Source organism: Pinus tabuliformis, chromosome 9 (assembly GCF_031772625.1).
Source record: "Pinus tabuliformis cultivar Carrire ecotype Pingquan chromosome 9, CPIR1, whole genome shotgun sequence".
NCBI classification, from domain to species: domain Eukaryota; kingdom Viridiplantae; phylum Streptophyta; class Pinopsida; order Pinales; family Pinaceae; genus Pinus; species Pinus tabuliformis.
The window spans coordinates 1,581,238,732-1,581,253,740 of record NC_142307.1 but is presented as its reverse complement, the minus strand read 5'-3'; the positions used below and the strand labels follow the sequence as shown (position 1 = coordinate 1,581,253,740).

At 37.2% G+C, this 15,009-nt stretch overlaps 1 protein-coding gene across 2 annotated transcripts in view; it reads right to left on the bottom strand.

The window, feature by feature from the left end:
* Window positions 1–15,009, bottom strand: part of LOC149154739 (fumarate hydratase 1, mitochondrial-like) — a 178,545-nt gene that overhangs the window by 96,621 nt on the left and 66,915 nt on the right. For both annotated transcript variants that reach the window (XM_089440812.1, XM_089440813.1), the window contains exons 5-6: window positions 11,773–11,883; window positions 123–206 (exon numbers count right to left, since the gene is read on the bottom strand). In XM_089440812.1, coding sequence (XP_089296938.1) covers window positions 123–206; window positions 11,773–11,883 — 195 coding nt within the window. The remainder of the gene's footprint in view (window positions 1–122; window positions 207–11,772; window positions 11,884–15,009) is intronic.

Sequence of the window (15,009 nt, the reverse complement as noted above, 5' to 3'; positions counted from 1 at the left end):
AAATTAAACATCACAATTATATTGAACACAAGTCTAATGCATAGCAATATATGACTACAAAGATCACTACGGAGTATTCATCATTTTTCTGTCGACACTAGCTAGACTTTAAAAGTTTATACCTTAGCTTCCAATGTAGAAAGAAGCTGCCGCAAGCTTGGTATGAATTCTGAGTTCATTTCCACTGCTGCAGCAATGTGCATAACCTGTCAATATTTCAACTAGAAATCAATTTCATAGGTATGAAATAGATCATCTTTGGTCATTGCCATAGTAAAAAGATATCATTTCATGACATATAGCATTGCAGCACAAGCCATTCAGAGGAAGAATAATTCAATCACTTCATAATCTCTTTAGGGAAAAAGAATACCAAACCACTAGAGTTAAAAATGCAAGAAATATACTAATTAAAACAAGGCAAAACTTAGTTAAGCATTACAAGTCTCCTTAGATAAAACAAGTAAAACGTACAAACTATAAACAAAAAGTGTATCAATGAAAAGCAAGCTTCAAACTTAGGAAATGTACTACATATTATAATGAAGTGCACACACAAATATGGGTTATAGGAATATTCTCCCATAAAGAGGCATTTTTATTTATCCCTTCAAGTTCATTAAGTTTATTTTGATATTCCATACATACTGTTAGCACCCAGAGTTGGATTTCTTCAAAATTAAATTAGAGTGCCTATCTTTGTTTGTTCATGGGTATACCACAAGATGGATTGGTTGGTCGCTCCATTGGCAGGGCATAAATGCTTCATGGTGTGTCTTTCAAACTCAGCAAATGGCCACATGTTTTGTTACTTAGGGATAAATGGTTGAGCCAACTTGCCAAGTTATTCATATAGGTACATTCATAGGTACAGGTAGGCAGTTGATTCAGGGGCAACAGGTGCCCCATACTTCTATTTTCAATGCGGCATTCAGAGCAAGTATTGGACATCAAAGATCCCGAAGGGTATGATCAAGTTGGTTGTTATAGGCTTATTTACTTCAAGATCTCATCATAGATTCCGATACCCTTTGAAGAGATGTGCATGGGGTTCAAAATTATAGCAAATATGAGAAGTTGCTATTTTTAGTATTTGTTATTTTTAGCAGTGCTAAAAGTAGTCCAATTAATAGGATGATTACATTTTTGAGGGCCCAATTTCGAGATTCTCCCGTGGTTTGAGTTCTAATTGATTCAGAGGCTAGGCTAATTTTAGCAGTGCTATTTTTAATAAGGTTGACTAGACTTTTGGGTACCAAATATGGTGTGGCATTGATGCTGTACAATTTCAAAACATCCTGAGTACTTCAAAGCATTGCTGATAAAATCACCGATTTTTCGGCTATGTCCCAAAAAAAGGTGATTTTTTCAACCAGCCGATTTTTCAGCCTGACAAAATCATGATTTTTTCCTTTGGTGATTTTTTTTTATTTTTTCCCAATTTTTGCCAATTTTTTTCAATTATTCCCAATTTTTGTCAATTTTTCTGATTTTGAAAAAAATGAATATATTTTGTATTTTTTAATATGTGCCATGGTTTGCCGATTTTCACCAATTTTTTTGCCGATCTTTCCCTTGACGATTTATTTCCAATGCCTATTTTTTTGAACACTACTTCAAAGTTCGAACTTTCAAGGATTGGCATAGTCAAGAGAGTCTTTGTCGGTCCACATGAATTGTACTTGCAATTTTAGGACACTATGTTAATTTTAGGATAACAATGGTATGTTCTATGCTTAGAGCAATTTTCCTTCAATTTCTTTATTCACCCAATATCAATATACAGTTTAGCAATCACATCAACATGATAGTAAAATGCAGATAAAACATAAACAAAATAGTAGAAGACTAACCAAGACAAGAGGACACAAGATATGGCACCATCCAGGGACAAACCCCAATGTGGGGAAACCCTTGATCAATTCTTCTTATAATTCTTCAAAGGTTCAACAGATAGAGTGTGTACAATGTATAATATTCACTTGTCCAATTACAGTGAAAATCTGATCAGTCAAACAGCAGAAACAGAAAGCCCTAACCAGAAAGTCAACACTGGTCAACAGGGCAAATTTCTTCCTCAATTCAGCTCGGTCAAACCCAGTCAACTTCGGCCTCCAATAGTAAGTCTAATCAGCCCAAAACAGTCCAAAAAGTCCAGTCAAACCTGGTCAACAAAGGTCAACGCTGCAGCCAGCCCTAGCACAATCAACGCTGGTCAAACAGGAGGTCAGATTGCCTCGGATTTTGTGCCCAGAACTGTGGCCTGCTCAAACAGAATTCCTCCACCCAAAATCGCACCTAAAACAGGTCAACGCAATCAAAAATAGCCTCTTCAATTTCGGTCAAATCTGGTCAACAGTTGGAACAGAAAACCCTTCCTTTCCTTCGCATGTGTGGAGAGCAGCTTCTGATTTTTGTACCCAATCAATGAAGGAGAGAGAAGATGTGAGTGAGTGAAGTGTCCAAAATGAGGAGGAGGCATCATGTATTTATATGCAAACGTTGAGGATGAATAGACATGACTGTTGGGCTTCTAAGCCTACATGAGTTCACCGGCCGACTTTGACAATTTGTCCATAATCAAAATAAATTCATAATTCCATTTGTACATGTCAGAATGGGTTGATCTTCAGATCAATCCTACACCTCTCGAAGAGAGGAATCCAAGAAAAATAAGAGTTGCCTCATATGAGTTGTCCAATATGACGTTTGGCCCTAGTTTCCAAAATTAACACTCCCTCTCAACTAGGGAGAACTTCACCTGCAAAACTGTCTGACAATTTGTACCATCATTGTCTCTACTCTGCTCTACTCTAATAAAGTATGAAGAAAGAAGAAATGATCGAGACTGTATCATACCATTCTATTGACCTGAAGTCAGTCTGCAATAATAGAGTGTGTCATACCACTCTTAACCAACCCGAAGTCAGTTTCCATTGATCTCAGATCAATATCAACATCCTAGCATAGAGAGTACGGTAGTAAATGTCGCGTCCATTGCTAGTATTATGGTCCCTATCCTCATTTCCCTACTCATTGGCCAAATGAGAGGTACTTCCCCATGAGTCCTAGACTGCATGGGTAGGATGTGCCAGTAGGAGAAGGTGAACCACTCATCTTGCTCATATGCCACAGGAGAAGGTGAATCATTCATCCTATGCATATCCCACCATGTGGTATCACAGGGGAAGGTGAACCACTCAACCTATGGTCGCTCATCACTCCAAGAAGTACCCCAAGCCCCCCTGGAGCTCCAAAGAGCTCAACATCCATCTCATACGGGACCCTCATAAGAGGGTCTCTCCACGACTCCAAGTCGTTCACAGAAGGTTAAGAATTTAACCTTCCCCAGGGGCTTCGTAAGAATATTGGAGACTTAATCATCAATTCCAATGTGTTGGAACCTTATTGCTCCTCGTTGTACCATATCCTGGATAAAATAGTACTTGATATCAATATGCTTGGAGCGGTCATGAAACACGGGATTCTCAGAAAGACAAATCCCACTTTGGTTGTTGCAGAAGATCACGGTGGTATCCAGCACATGTCGAAACAGCTCACTAAAGAGCTTCCTCAACCAAACATCTTCATAGGAGGCCATACTAGCAGCAATGTATTCAGCCTCAGCAGTGCTAAAGGCAACCAACTTCTGCTTCCTGCTCATCCATGATATCGAAACAGAACCTAGAGAGAAGTAACATCCAGATGTGTTTTTACGATCCACCACACTGCCAACCCAATCTGCATCAAAGTAACCATCGATCCTCACATTCCCGGCCGGCGGCAATGTATCTCAATCTATAAATGATTGTGCCCCGAAGATATCTCAAGAGATTCTAGGCAGCAATCCAATGTATGTGATGAGGCTCAACCATAAACTGGCTCAATGTATTCATTGCAAAACATATGTCTAGACGAGAGTTCACCAAGAACATCAAGGTCCCCACAAGTTGACGATAGTCAGAAGTATTTCCCAAATCGGGCCCAGCAACACTGCCGCATAACGTCTTGATGTTAAGTTCCATCAGAGTAGTCACAGACTTGCAGTCCACCATCCAAAATCTTTCAAGTATCTTCACAATATATTTTCCTTGAGAAAGGAAAATCTCGCTTGGATTTTGCCAGACTTCCAACCCTAGGAAGTAATGCATCAACCTTAGGTCCTTCATCTTGAATTTGGAAGCCAACTCCCTCTTACATTGATGAACAAGAGGGTTTGCACCTATTAGAAAGAGATCACCCACATAGAGTCCCAATATGAGAGGTCTATCATTCTCAACCTTAAAGTAAAGGTTCGGATCAGCTTCACTTCTTATAAATCCCAGTTTCATTAGATAGATATTGATCCTCTCATACCAAGCCTGGGGTGCTTGCTTCAACCCGTACAAAGCTTTCTTCAACATGCATACATGTGTCTGACGATCTTGAACTTCGAACCCCTCAGGTTGTTTTACATAGACTTCCTCCTTAAGTGAACCATGCAAGAAGGCAATCTTGACATCTATCTGATGAAGATTCCATCCTTGCGAGGCACCAAGGGCTATAATCGAACGGATGGTGGTGTAGTGGGCAAACGTGAAAATATCTCATCATAATATACACCTTCCTTTTGAGATAAGCCTCGAGCAACGAATCTGGCCTTGAACTTTTTAACACTTTCATCAACTCCATGCTTGATCTTGAAGAGCCATTTCGAGGTGACAATGGATTTGTCCTTGGGTCTAGGAACCACATCCCAGACATCATTCTACATAATCGACTCATACTCTTCATTCATTGCATCCTTCCAAACCTTGTGTTTGGCAGTTTCTTCAAATGTGCAAGGCTCAGATTGAACAATAGTGCTCATAGCAGTTAAGTACCCTTGGTACCTATTCGGCTTCTTGCTATCACAAAATGTCCCCCTAGGTGCAACATGTCTCTCAGCATCTTCGAGAGTCTCCCTAAGCCATGAGGGTCTCCTTTTCGAGGAGGAGGGCTCATGAGGGGGTGGAGCAATGGGATCCATTGGTCCTTCAACATCAGGCATCTACTCATCCTGCAGTTCTCCCTGCTTTCCAGAATCTGCTTCTTTGTCCTTCCTTGGAAGAGGAAGGTTACTAAACTTCCCAAGGGCAGTATCCTCATCGAAAGTGACATCGTGACTTATCTCCACTTCTCTTTGACCATGCACATAGATTCTGTATGCCTTGGAAGTTTCACTGTAGCCCACAAATGTTCCTTTCCTCCCAAAAACATCCAATTAGCTTCTCTTTTCTTTTGGCACATGAAAATATACGAGGCTACCAAAAATTCTAAAATGAAAAACATCAGGTTTCTTACTGGTGAAAACTTCTTCGGGAGTTTTGGAGTCCAATGCTCAATGAGGGCATCTATTTTGAACATACACAGCGGTGTTTGCAGCTTCATCCCACAAGAACTTCGGAAGGCTTTGATCATGAAGCATAACACGAGTGGCTTCTATGATAGAACAGTTCTTCCTTTCAACAACACCATTTTGCTTAGGAGTATATGTGGTAGTTGTTAGGTCTCAATACTACTAGTGTAACCCGTTATTGTTAGTAGTACAACCCCCTTATTATATTGTTGTGCCCATGTAGTCCCCATATTGTTATGATGTTTGAAGGAAGGTGGGACAATGCTGCTACAAGAAAGGCCTCCTAATGGCGAAAAGGTAGTAGAGGAAGCTCATGATGAGACAAAAATAAATGTTAATTATGATTTCATAGAATCTAACATTGGATTGAAGACCCATCATATTCCAAAGATAGATATGAGGAAGTTTGATGGAAAGGATCCCATAACATGGATACTACAGATGGAGAAATATTTTGATCTACATAATGTGCCATTGTTACAAAAGGTACATATTGCATCTTTATATTTAGAACCGAATCAAATTTTATGGTATAAAGGGCCTTGTTCCCGTAAACCACTTGTCACTTGGTCAATTTTCACGGAGGAAATGATAACACATTATGAGGATACAAAGAGCAACAACTTCTTTAGCCAATTGATAAATCTCAAACAAAAGGGTTCAATGGCAAAGCACATTGAAGACTTCCAAAAATTGAATATAAGCGTAAATGATATTTCAGAGAAGCAGAGGATTGATGTCTTCATAAAGACTTTAAAGGATAACCTTCAACATGAGGTTCATCTTTGGGAACCTGATTCATTGGAGAAGGCATTTAGGTTGGAAAGAAAATTTGAAAGAAAAATTATGGCAACAAGAAATCCTACCACTCACAATTATAAAGATGGAAGTGTTGTTGCTCCTAGCCTTCCACAACCTACAAGGTTGACACCACAACAATTGGAAGAAAAAGGAGAAAACGACCTTTGTTACAGTTGTGATAGCAAATACACTAAAGGTCATAAGTGTGCTGAGAAGAAATTATTTTACATTGATTGTGAAAAGGAGGAAGAAAAGGATCAAGAAACATCAAAAGAAGAGGATATACACCAGGAACCAACCCTAGAGAAAGAAGAAATGAATCCGACCATATCTTGTAATGCATTGGCAGGAATTACCACTCCTCAAACTCTCAAGATAGAAGGACATATCAAGAAGAAAAAGGATAACCTCACTTTCGCGCAAAATCGAATGAAACAACAGGCAGATCAACATCGCAGTGAAAAAAGTTTTGATATAGGCGACTGGATATTTTTACGAATACAACCATACAAAAAAGTGTCCCTCAAGCAAGCTAAGAAGGATAATAAATTATCACCAAAGTACTATGTGCTTTATAAGTTTATAACCCATGTGACTTTAATAAATTAAAATACAAGGTACACAACTCATAAAAAGTACTTTAGCTCCTTGACATTAATAAAGCACATAATGTCATTTAGACAAAAGGATATTAATGTGTATTCTTGGGCCAAAAGGGTAAAAATGCCTAGGAAACACACACTTGGTACCATTTTTCTCAAGATATATGACATAGAGTAGAGTGAAGTACAAATCTTGTTACAATAAAAATGATAAATAATAAATTAGCAGTGTTATAAATAAATATAATAAATAATTAGTTAGTAAAGGGTGCATATCATACCCCCTCATTCGCAATCAGTCAACGCTATATAGCACACCATGCAAGTGACATTGTAAATCATATTCATCATCTTATTCAATAATAATTATTATCAATTCATACTGTAAGTGTTCTTGTTACATTCCTTACGTTGAATTTTGTAACTAGTATCGGTCTTCATAATGTATTTCTGTCATTTGTAAATTTATTAAAGCATATTTAATATGCTTGGGTCATAAAAAGAATTTTATTTGTAGCATGGGTTTCATGCTCAAAAAAAAATTGTATATTTGAAAAAGAAAAGAAAAATCAAATTTTAAGTGTCTTTTTGGTCAAACCCCAAATGGTCAAGTCGGCCTGCCCAAGAGACATGCCCCTTCGCATGGGCAAACAACTATATATTGGCATTATCACTCACCAATTTTGGCAACCATCTCGCAGCTTCTGTGGAAGAGAAATTTAGATGTCTGAGGCACAGTTCTCTGTGGTTATGCAAGCTATCTATGACAATACTTTTCTGAGGGATGTGAGCTATCTATGGGACTACATCTCTGTGATATATAAGCCATCTAACGCACTTTACTCCTGTGGACAAAAGGCTGGTTTGAGGACAGACAAATGGGATTTTATAAACATGGCATCTTGTGGACAGATTTATGACAGGCTTCATGTGGACTATTGTTGCTTAATGGAGGGCTGACTTGGCACTTGGGTGACCTGCTTCTACACCGGTCAGTTTGTTTATGACTTGGATTTCACTTGTTGACAAAAAAATTTAAGGAGAGGATTGTTGGGTTTTTCCCTTGTGGGTTTTGCCCTGGCCACTGGCCTGATTTATGGTGCCTCTTGTCTTTTTGTGGATTGTGATCTCTGTTGTCTTTATGCATGCATAATTGCTTGATGACCTAATTAATGAAGTGAATGCTAAAAGGAAAGCATATATAACTGTCCCAAGTAATTATCATAATCAGAAATTCTAGTTTGCAAACAAATTTCAACATCTCACACATTCCTAACCAAAAAGGGGAAGACATATCAATGGACTTCATCGAAGGATTACCCATGTCCAATGGAAAAGTTAAGATTTTTGTCGTAGTTGACAGATTAACTAAATATGCACATTTTATGGAAGTTAAAAGAAGGATTCAACAAAACAAATTGTTGATGTCTTCTGTAAGAACATTTATAAATTGCATGGTTTTCCGAAGGTCATTGTCAGTAATAGGGGTCAAAAATCTAAAGGGAAATTTTGGAGAGAATTTTGCAAACAAACTAAATATGCACATTTTATGGCGGTTAAAAGAAGGATTCAACAAAACAAATTGTTGATGTCTTCTGTAAGAACATTTATAAATTGCATGGTTTTCCGAAGGTCATTGTCAGTAATAGGGATCCAAAATTTAAAGGGAAATTTTGGAGAGAATTTTGCAAACAAACTAGAATATCCCTTAATATGAGTTCAGCTTACCATCCACAAACAGATGGCCAAACAGAAATTGTAAATAAATGCTTGGAAACTTACCTCCGTTGTTTTGTGACAGATAAGCAAAACAAGTGGTCCCAATGGTTGCATTTAGCCAAATGGTGGTATAATTCTACCTACCACACATTTGCCAAAATGACTCCCTTCCAAGCCTTATATGATTATGAACCACCAAAATGGAATGAATTTGCACTAATTAACACTTAAGGTCCAAGTAGTGAAAAAGCAACCTGACGAAGAGCAAAATATCATCAAAATATTAAAAGAAAATTTAGCTACAGCTTGTAATAGAACAAAACAATAAGCAGACCAACATATATCAGAAAAAAAGTTTGAAGAAGGTAATTGCGTGTTTGTAAGACTCCAACCTTACAAATAGCTATCCCTTAAACAACAAGGAAAAACAAATTGCCTCCAAAATTCTATGGGCCTTTTCAAATCAACAGAAAAATTAACGAAGTAGCTTGTCACAGTGCTTCAGATCTAAAGGTTTACATTGCAGTGGCTAAACACATAAAGAAATAATAATAATAAGCCATAAAAACATTAAAATTCATCACATAATAATCATAAGAATAATCATAAGTGTTTGGTTCTTGTTCTTACACCTTTGTGACTGTGTTATAATTGGTGACTGATCTAAGAAACAGTGGTCTGATCTCATCTTGACAGTGGCATCTCTGAGGTTTGGTGCATCTTTCGAGGTTGATCTATTGGCATTGGGCAGCTAGAAATAGTAGATTTGCATTCGTCTTGATTCTTCTCTTGTGATCTTGTTGAGGATAATCATTGGTCACTAACCATCTCTGTTTCCTCTCTTGACTAATTGCATAGCTGCTTCTCTCTTGATAGCTAAGTTGAATTGCATGTTTTGATTTCTTGTTGCATTTCATCTTCTAAAATCACTGTTAGCAATCTCATCTAATTGTGCTTATAATTGTGCTTGTTAATCTTGAGATCCCTCTTGTTCTAATTTCTCATTTATGCAAGTGAAAGAGAATCCTAATAAGCACATACAAGTAACCAAACATCATTGCTATCGTTGTTTCACTAAGTAACTTTGAAGTGTTTCTCTAATTGTAATTGGCATCTTGTAATCTTGGGTTGATAAGCGATATTCGAATATCTTGGTTACAAGTGAGTTTATATTGTTCGTGATGAAGCACTTCTCATAATTGTGATCTCATTTGCACTCTCATCCTAGATTAGAATTGCATTGTTAAAATTTACCTCCAAGCCTAAACTTGGTTGAATAGCATGTTAGGACCACCTTCTTCATCCAATTTGTGAAGCTTGACCCTTGCTCAATGGTTAAAACAAGTGACCTGGCAGTTCTCTTGCGGGAAATCCCTTGTAGGAACGGAGGCACTTGGGTCGTTAGAACTCCAGGGTAGGTATCGTTAATGAGGCCTTAGCCTCCTTCCCCTGGACTTCTTTCTACAACCTTGGGTTAGACTTGCTTCAAAACAATTGAGAAGGCTTCACCTAGACTAGGCATATAACTAAAATCAACCAAGATTTTGCACTTCACCTAGTTTAGATTTTGCATTTCATCTGTCTAACTTTTCCTTTTCTTGCAACAATTGATTATCTGGTAACTTGATATATTTAATCACTGTTGTGCAAGTATTTCTTAATTTCATTTGAGCAGTTAAGGCACTGGTCTCTCACTGATATATTTTAAGGATCTAATTGAATCTAATTGGTTGCGATCAATAATCTTGCTTGCCATATAAGTTCACCTCAAGTTGCTAATAGATTCATTTGTATCTCATAGACTTGTTGATCCTCAACAAGTTCCTCATATGTTTTCCACCTTTAGGGACTACCCCCTTAAATTTCCTAAGAAATAGCTTAAACAGAGACGGAGTGAGAAGGGATCAGAGTGACAGCCCCTACTCTAAGCATTGCAGCTTAGGTGTACACATTAGGCGACAACATAGCCTATAGGTTGAAGTTACTGAACAACTGTCATATCCATGATGTCTTCCATGTGTCTTGCCTCAAGAAGGTGTTGGGACAAGCCCAACCGATCAAATAGATATTCCTGATTTTGATGAAGGAAGAGTTACTTTAGAACCAGAAGGTATTCTTGCAACTAAGGAAGAAGTGTTACATTCCAAAACCATCAAAGAATACCTTATCAAATGGAAAAACCGTCCAGAAGAAGATTCATCAAGGGAAACAGAAATTTTTTGCCAACAATACACCCTCACTTCCATTGCTTTGAGGACAAAGTAATTTTAAAGGGGGTTGGAGATATTACAAATAAAATAATAAATAATAAATTAGCAATGTTAAAAATATGAATAATAAATAATTAGTTAGTAAAGGGTGCATAGCGTACACCCTCACTTGTGACCAATCAATGCTATATAGCACACTGTCAGAGTCACACTGTAAATCATATTGAACATCTTATTCAATAATAGTTATTATCAATTCATCCTACATGTTTTTTTTTACAAATACAAGATCAAAGACAAGATGCATGATATCTAACTCCCAAAGGAACTTGTGGTGGACCCACAGGATAAGGTGTTATGTTATGCCAAAGCTAATGACCAATGATGGGTTACTGAGCCGAGAGGGGACATCGCCATCAGAGTCCTCAATGACTGCGAAATAACTGATGAACTAGTGGATGATGTCCTCTGGTGTGTGTCTTGGTCTGATAGACCCTAGATGTATGATCTTGGAGGGAGCCCAACAGCAAGAAAGCACAGCTCTCCTAACATCCGAGGCTGTGAAAGAAAAATCTGCAGCACTCACAAATGCATACTATTTTGACCTTATTTAACTTAGCTTATTTTCTCATTATTCATATTCAAGGTGCTATAAAATCTTTCAGGTTAGAACAACGAGAGACTGCACAAGCTAATATTTTAGCATTTTCATGCATTTATTGAAAGGAACTCATTATAGGTAGCCATTGAAGACTACCAGTCGCATAAGTGGCAGCCATGTTTATATAAATACCGCTTGGAGAATTATGACATGACCATCGTACATCTTGTCTGGCCAAACAGCACTCAAGAAAATAGTGAAACTAATTTATGGCAGAAAACAGTGCATTAGACAATGAGTGAGAGATCCAAGCTTTTGTCCAAAAAGTGTTTGGAAGAGGCCTAACAATTTCAGCTAAAAGCCAATTATACTTCAAGTACATTACAACAAAAGCATTAGTGTACCATCCCAACCAACATCAGGAATTTTGTAACACATATGAAACCTGAAAATGTCACTTACAGTAGGAAATGTATCATTAGAAGATTGAGACATATTGACATGGTCATTTGGATGTACACATTTTTCACCACGTTTCTTTCCAAGAATTTCAGCAGCACGATTTGCAATCACCTGTCAAATGCATAAGAACAAAAATTGAGAAATTTGAAATAGCATATTTTCATAGGCTAATATGGAGTCAGAATAACAGAGTCTAAGACTAAAATCTTTTATATTATAAAGGTTGGATTCCTCATGTGGTAAGATAGTGACCATTGCATGTGCATTATATCATTGAGGCGCATATTTCTGCTTTGGAGGGTCATACACAATAGCAGTAACATGTCAGATGCATTTTGTTACATGGCACGATGCTATTCAATTCCTGAACATATCATCCCATAATGACTTTATTTAGCCTGTTGACAAGGGGGATGTTTTGTTGATGGTTGGGTCTACCAATTTCCTACCCATTCAATCTGCCAATATAAAGATGCATAGAAGTTGTGCAGGTTAGTCATTATCCATGACTCATACCACGGGTATGTCCCCTTGTTGAATCCACAAGCTATGTTCACTTGTACATATTCTACATTATTGTAAAAATGACAGCATACTGTATTTTGCTGCTAAATGTAATTTTATCGATTTTTTTTTGAATAATTAAAATTATCTGTGGTTCCTACCATCCTGGTCCATCCCCATCATGTAGTTTTGAATTACACAACTCATGGGGATTACTGAACATCATTGAAGATTGTTTTAGTTATTGAAATTATTTAAGCATTGTACAAATTACAGTGTAGCCTCTAAATGTTGATGCTGATTCAAAATCAGCATAAGAGATTCCAATCACTATCAGTGACAGGAACATGGCTTCAAGGCAGAAGAGAATGTAACTGTGTTGTGAATATCATCCAATCATTTTTAAGAAATTAAAATGAGAGAGAGAGATACATGATATCCCATATACACATATCAGTACAGGGGAAGCTCTATTTATCTGGGTATTGTTGAAGAATGTAACTAGGTTCAGCCTTCATAATTGTATTTGAGTCATAAATAAATGTATTCATCCAAAGAAAGAAAAAGAAATTTTTATTATTATTGTTATGACTTATTAAAACATGGGTTTCATTCTTGGGTCATCATGTTTTGGGTCAAAGTCCCCATTGAGGACTTCTAGGTTTTGTCTTGAGTCATGAGAGTCATTGTCCATTTAAAGAGACCCTTCTTGGGCTTTTGCAACATTAAAGAGAAATAATATTGAGTAAAATATGTCATTTGTCACCTCCACACCAAGTCGGCCCTTACCTGATCAAGTCGGCCTAGATGAGGGTAATTCGACCTCCAGAAAAAGGTATATATACAAGTAGTTGGATTCATTTGAAGGACATCTCACACACAAGTTCGATGTCCAAGAGAAGGTGGCAGAAAAAGTGTGAAATTCCAAGAGAAGAAGGAGATTTGCTAGAGAAGAAAAATCAAAGTTTTTGGGTTGTCTCTCTCTCTCTCACTTGTCGATTTACTGGTCAAAGATTCTGCTAGATCAAAGTATCTACAAGATCGAAGATTCTGCTGGATCGAAGTTTTTGCTGGGTCGATGTTTTGTTGGGCTAACTATTGGGTCAAAGTTTTGTTGGGCTACTGTTGGGTTCTAGTTTTGTTGGGTCGAAGCCCTGTTGCTGAATTTAAGTCGAAGTTGTTGTTGAAAGGTTATCATCTGCAAAAGAAGGGAAGGGTTGACTTGGTGGTTGCAGGAACTCTGTGTCTAGGTCAAGGAGTCTTGGATAATCTCGTGAAATTATTAACAAAGAGATGTTGATTGGCTTTTCCCCTAGATAGGGGTTTTGCCCTGGTTGTCCGCCTACATCTAGTGTCTTTGATCTTCGTGTTATTGTTATTGGTAATTGCTTAATGAACTAAGATAAAAGAAGAACTCAAGAAAGTTAATAGGAACATAAGAATATCACAAGTAATTACCAACATAAAGAAAATCTTTTTGCCTTTCTGATTTTCTAACATGGTATCAAAGCTAAGGTGAAGAAGGAAGAAAAAGGCAGCTTGAAGATCTATTGAAAGGAGAATAAGGAGATTTAAGAAGTTTGAATAAGGGTCATCAAAAGGGTCATATAAGAAGTCAAGCATACCATCTTCAAGGACAATGTCTAACTCAATGAAGGAAGAAAACAGATTAGAAGGAGCATCCAACTACAAGGCATGGAAGAAGAGGATAGACCTCATCCTCGAGAAGAATAAAGTCTTAGATCTAGGCAAAGGAAAAGTAAAGTGTTGCAGAAAAGGCAAAGTTTAGAGAAAAAGAGATATTGGTCATGAGTCATGACACTAGTGGTGGATGGAATAAAGGATAACCTCATCCCATATATATCCAACATAGGTTCTGCTCAAGAGATGTATGATGTGTTATCCAAATTATTCACAATAAAGAATCTTGGTCAAATAGCAAGTCTTGACTCTTAAGAATGAACTGAGATCTATAAAGATGAAAAAAGAAGACATTGTGCCATCCTTCTTTGTGAGAATAGCTAGAATCAGAGATGAACTCCAAGCAACTATCACAAGATGGGTCATTATAGAAGCGATTGTCCTGACAATCTGAGAAATAAGAAGAGAGAAGGGGAACTTGCAAATGTTGTTGATGAAGGACCACCAAAGAAGAACAAGAAGGAAGAATCTGAAGTCAAAGACTTATTTTCTAGGGACTCTTAGGGACTCTATCCTTCTACTCTAAACTTTTGAATTATTTTCTTTTATGCTTTGATTTATAGTACTTGTAGATTTAGCATGCTTTGGAAAAGCATTTTTGAATTGTTTTATTAAAGTTATAGATATCCCTCAAGATTGGTTTAAGAGGGAGCCCTCACCATTTTTCCAAAGATAAGTATCTTACTCCTTGTATTATCCTTTTTATATTTGGTTTCCTTCTCTTATTTAAACGTGTTTGTATTAGATGCTAATGACATTTCTTTGTATATTTTCCTTGTTTAGAAAAATCTTACTGATATGATCAAGGGCTTTGGAGAAGATCTTATAAAACAAAGCATGATAGAAGTTCTATTGGAATTGATGTCCTATAAGGTTTGTTAAGAAACAACTCAAAGGTATGTCTTAGACCATAAGCCTTGTTCTCTTCATGATAAAGGTATATTCATTCATTCTAATAAACCCGCTTTACATTACTAACAAGTGTTATGTCTAGGACGTTTGAATCATAGAGATTCTTGTTTGGGTGATTAA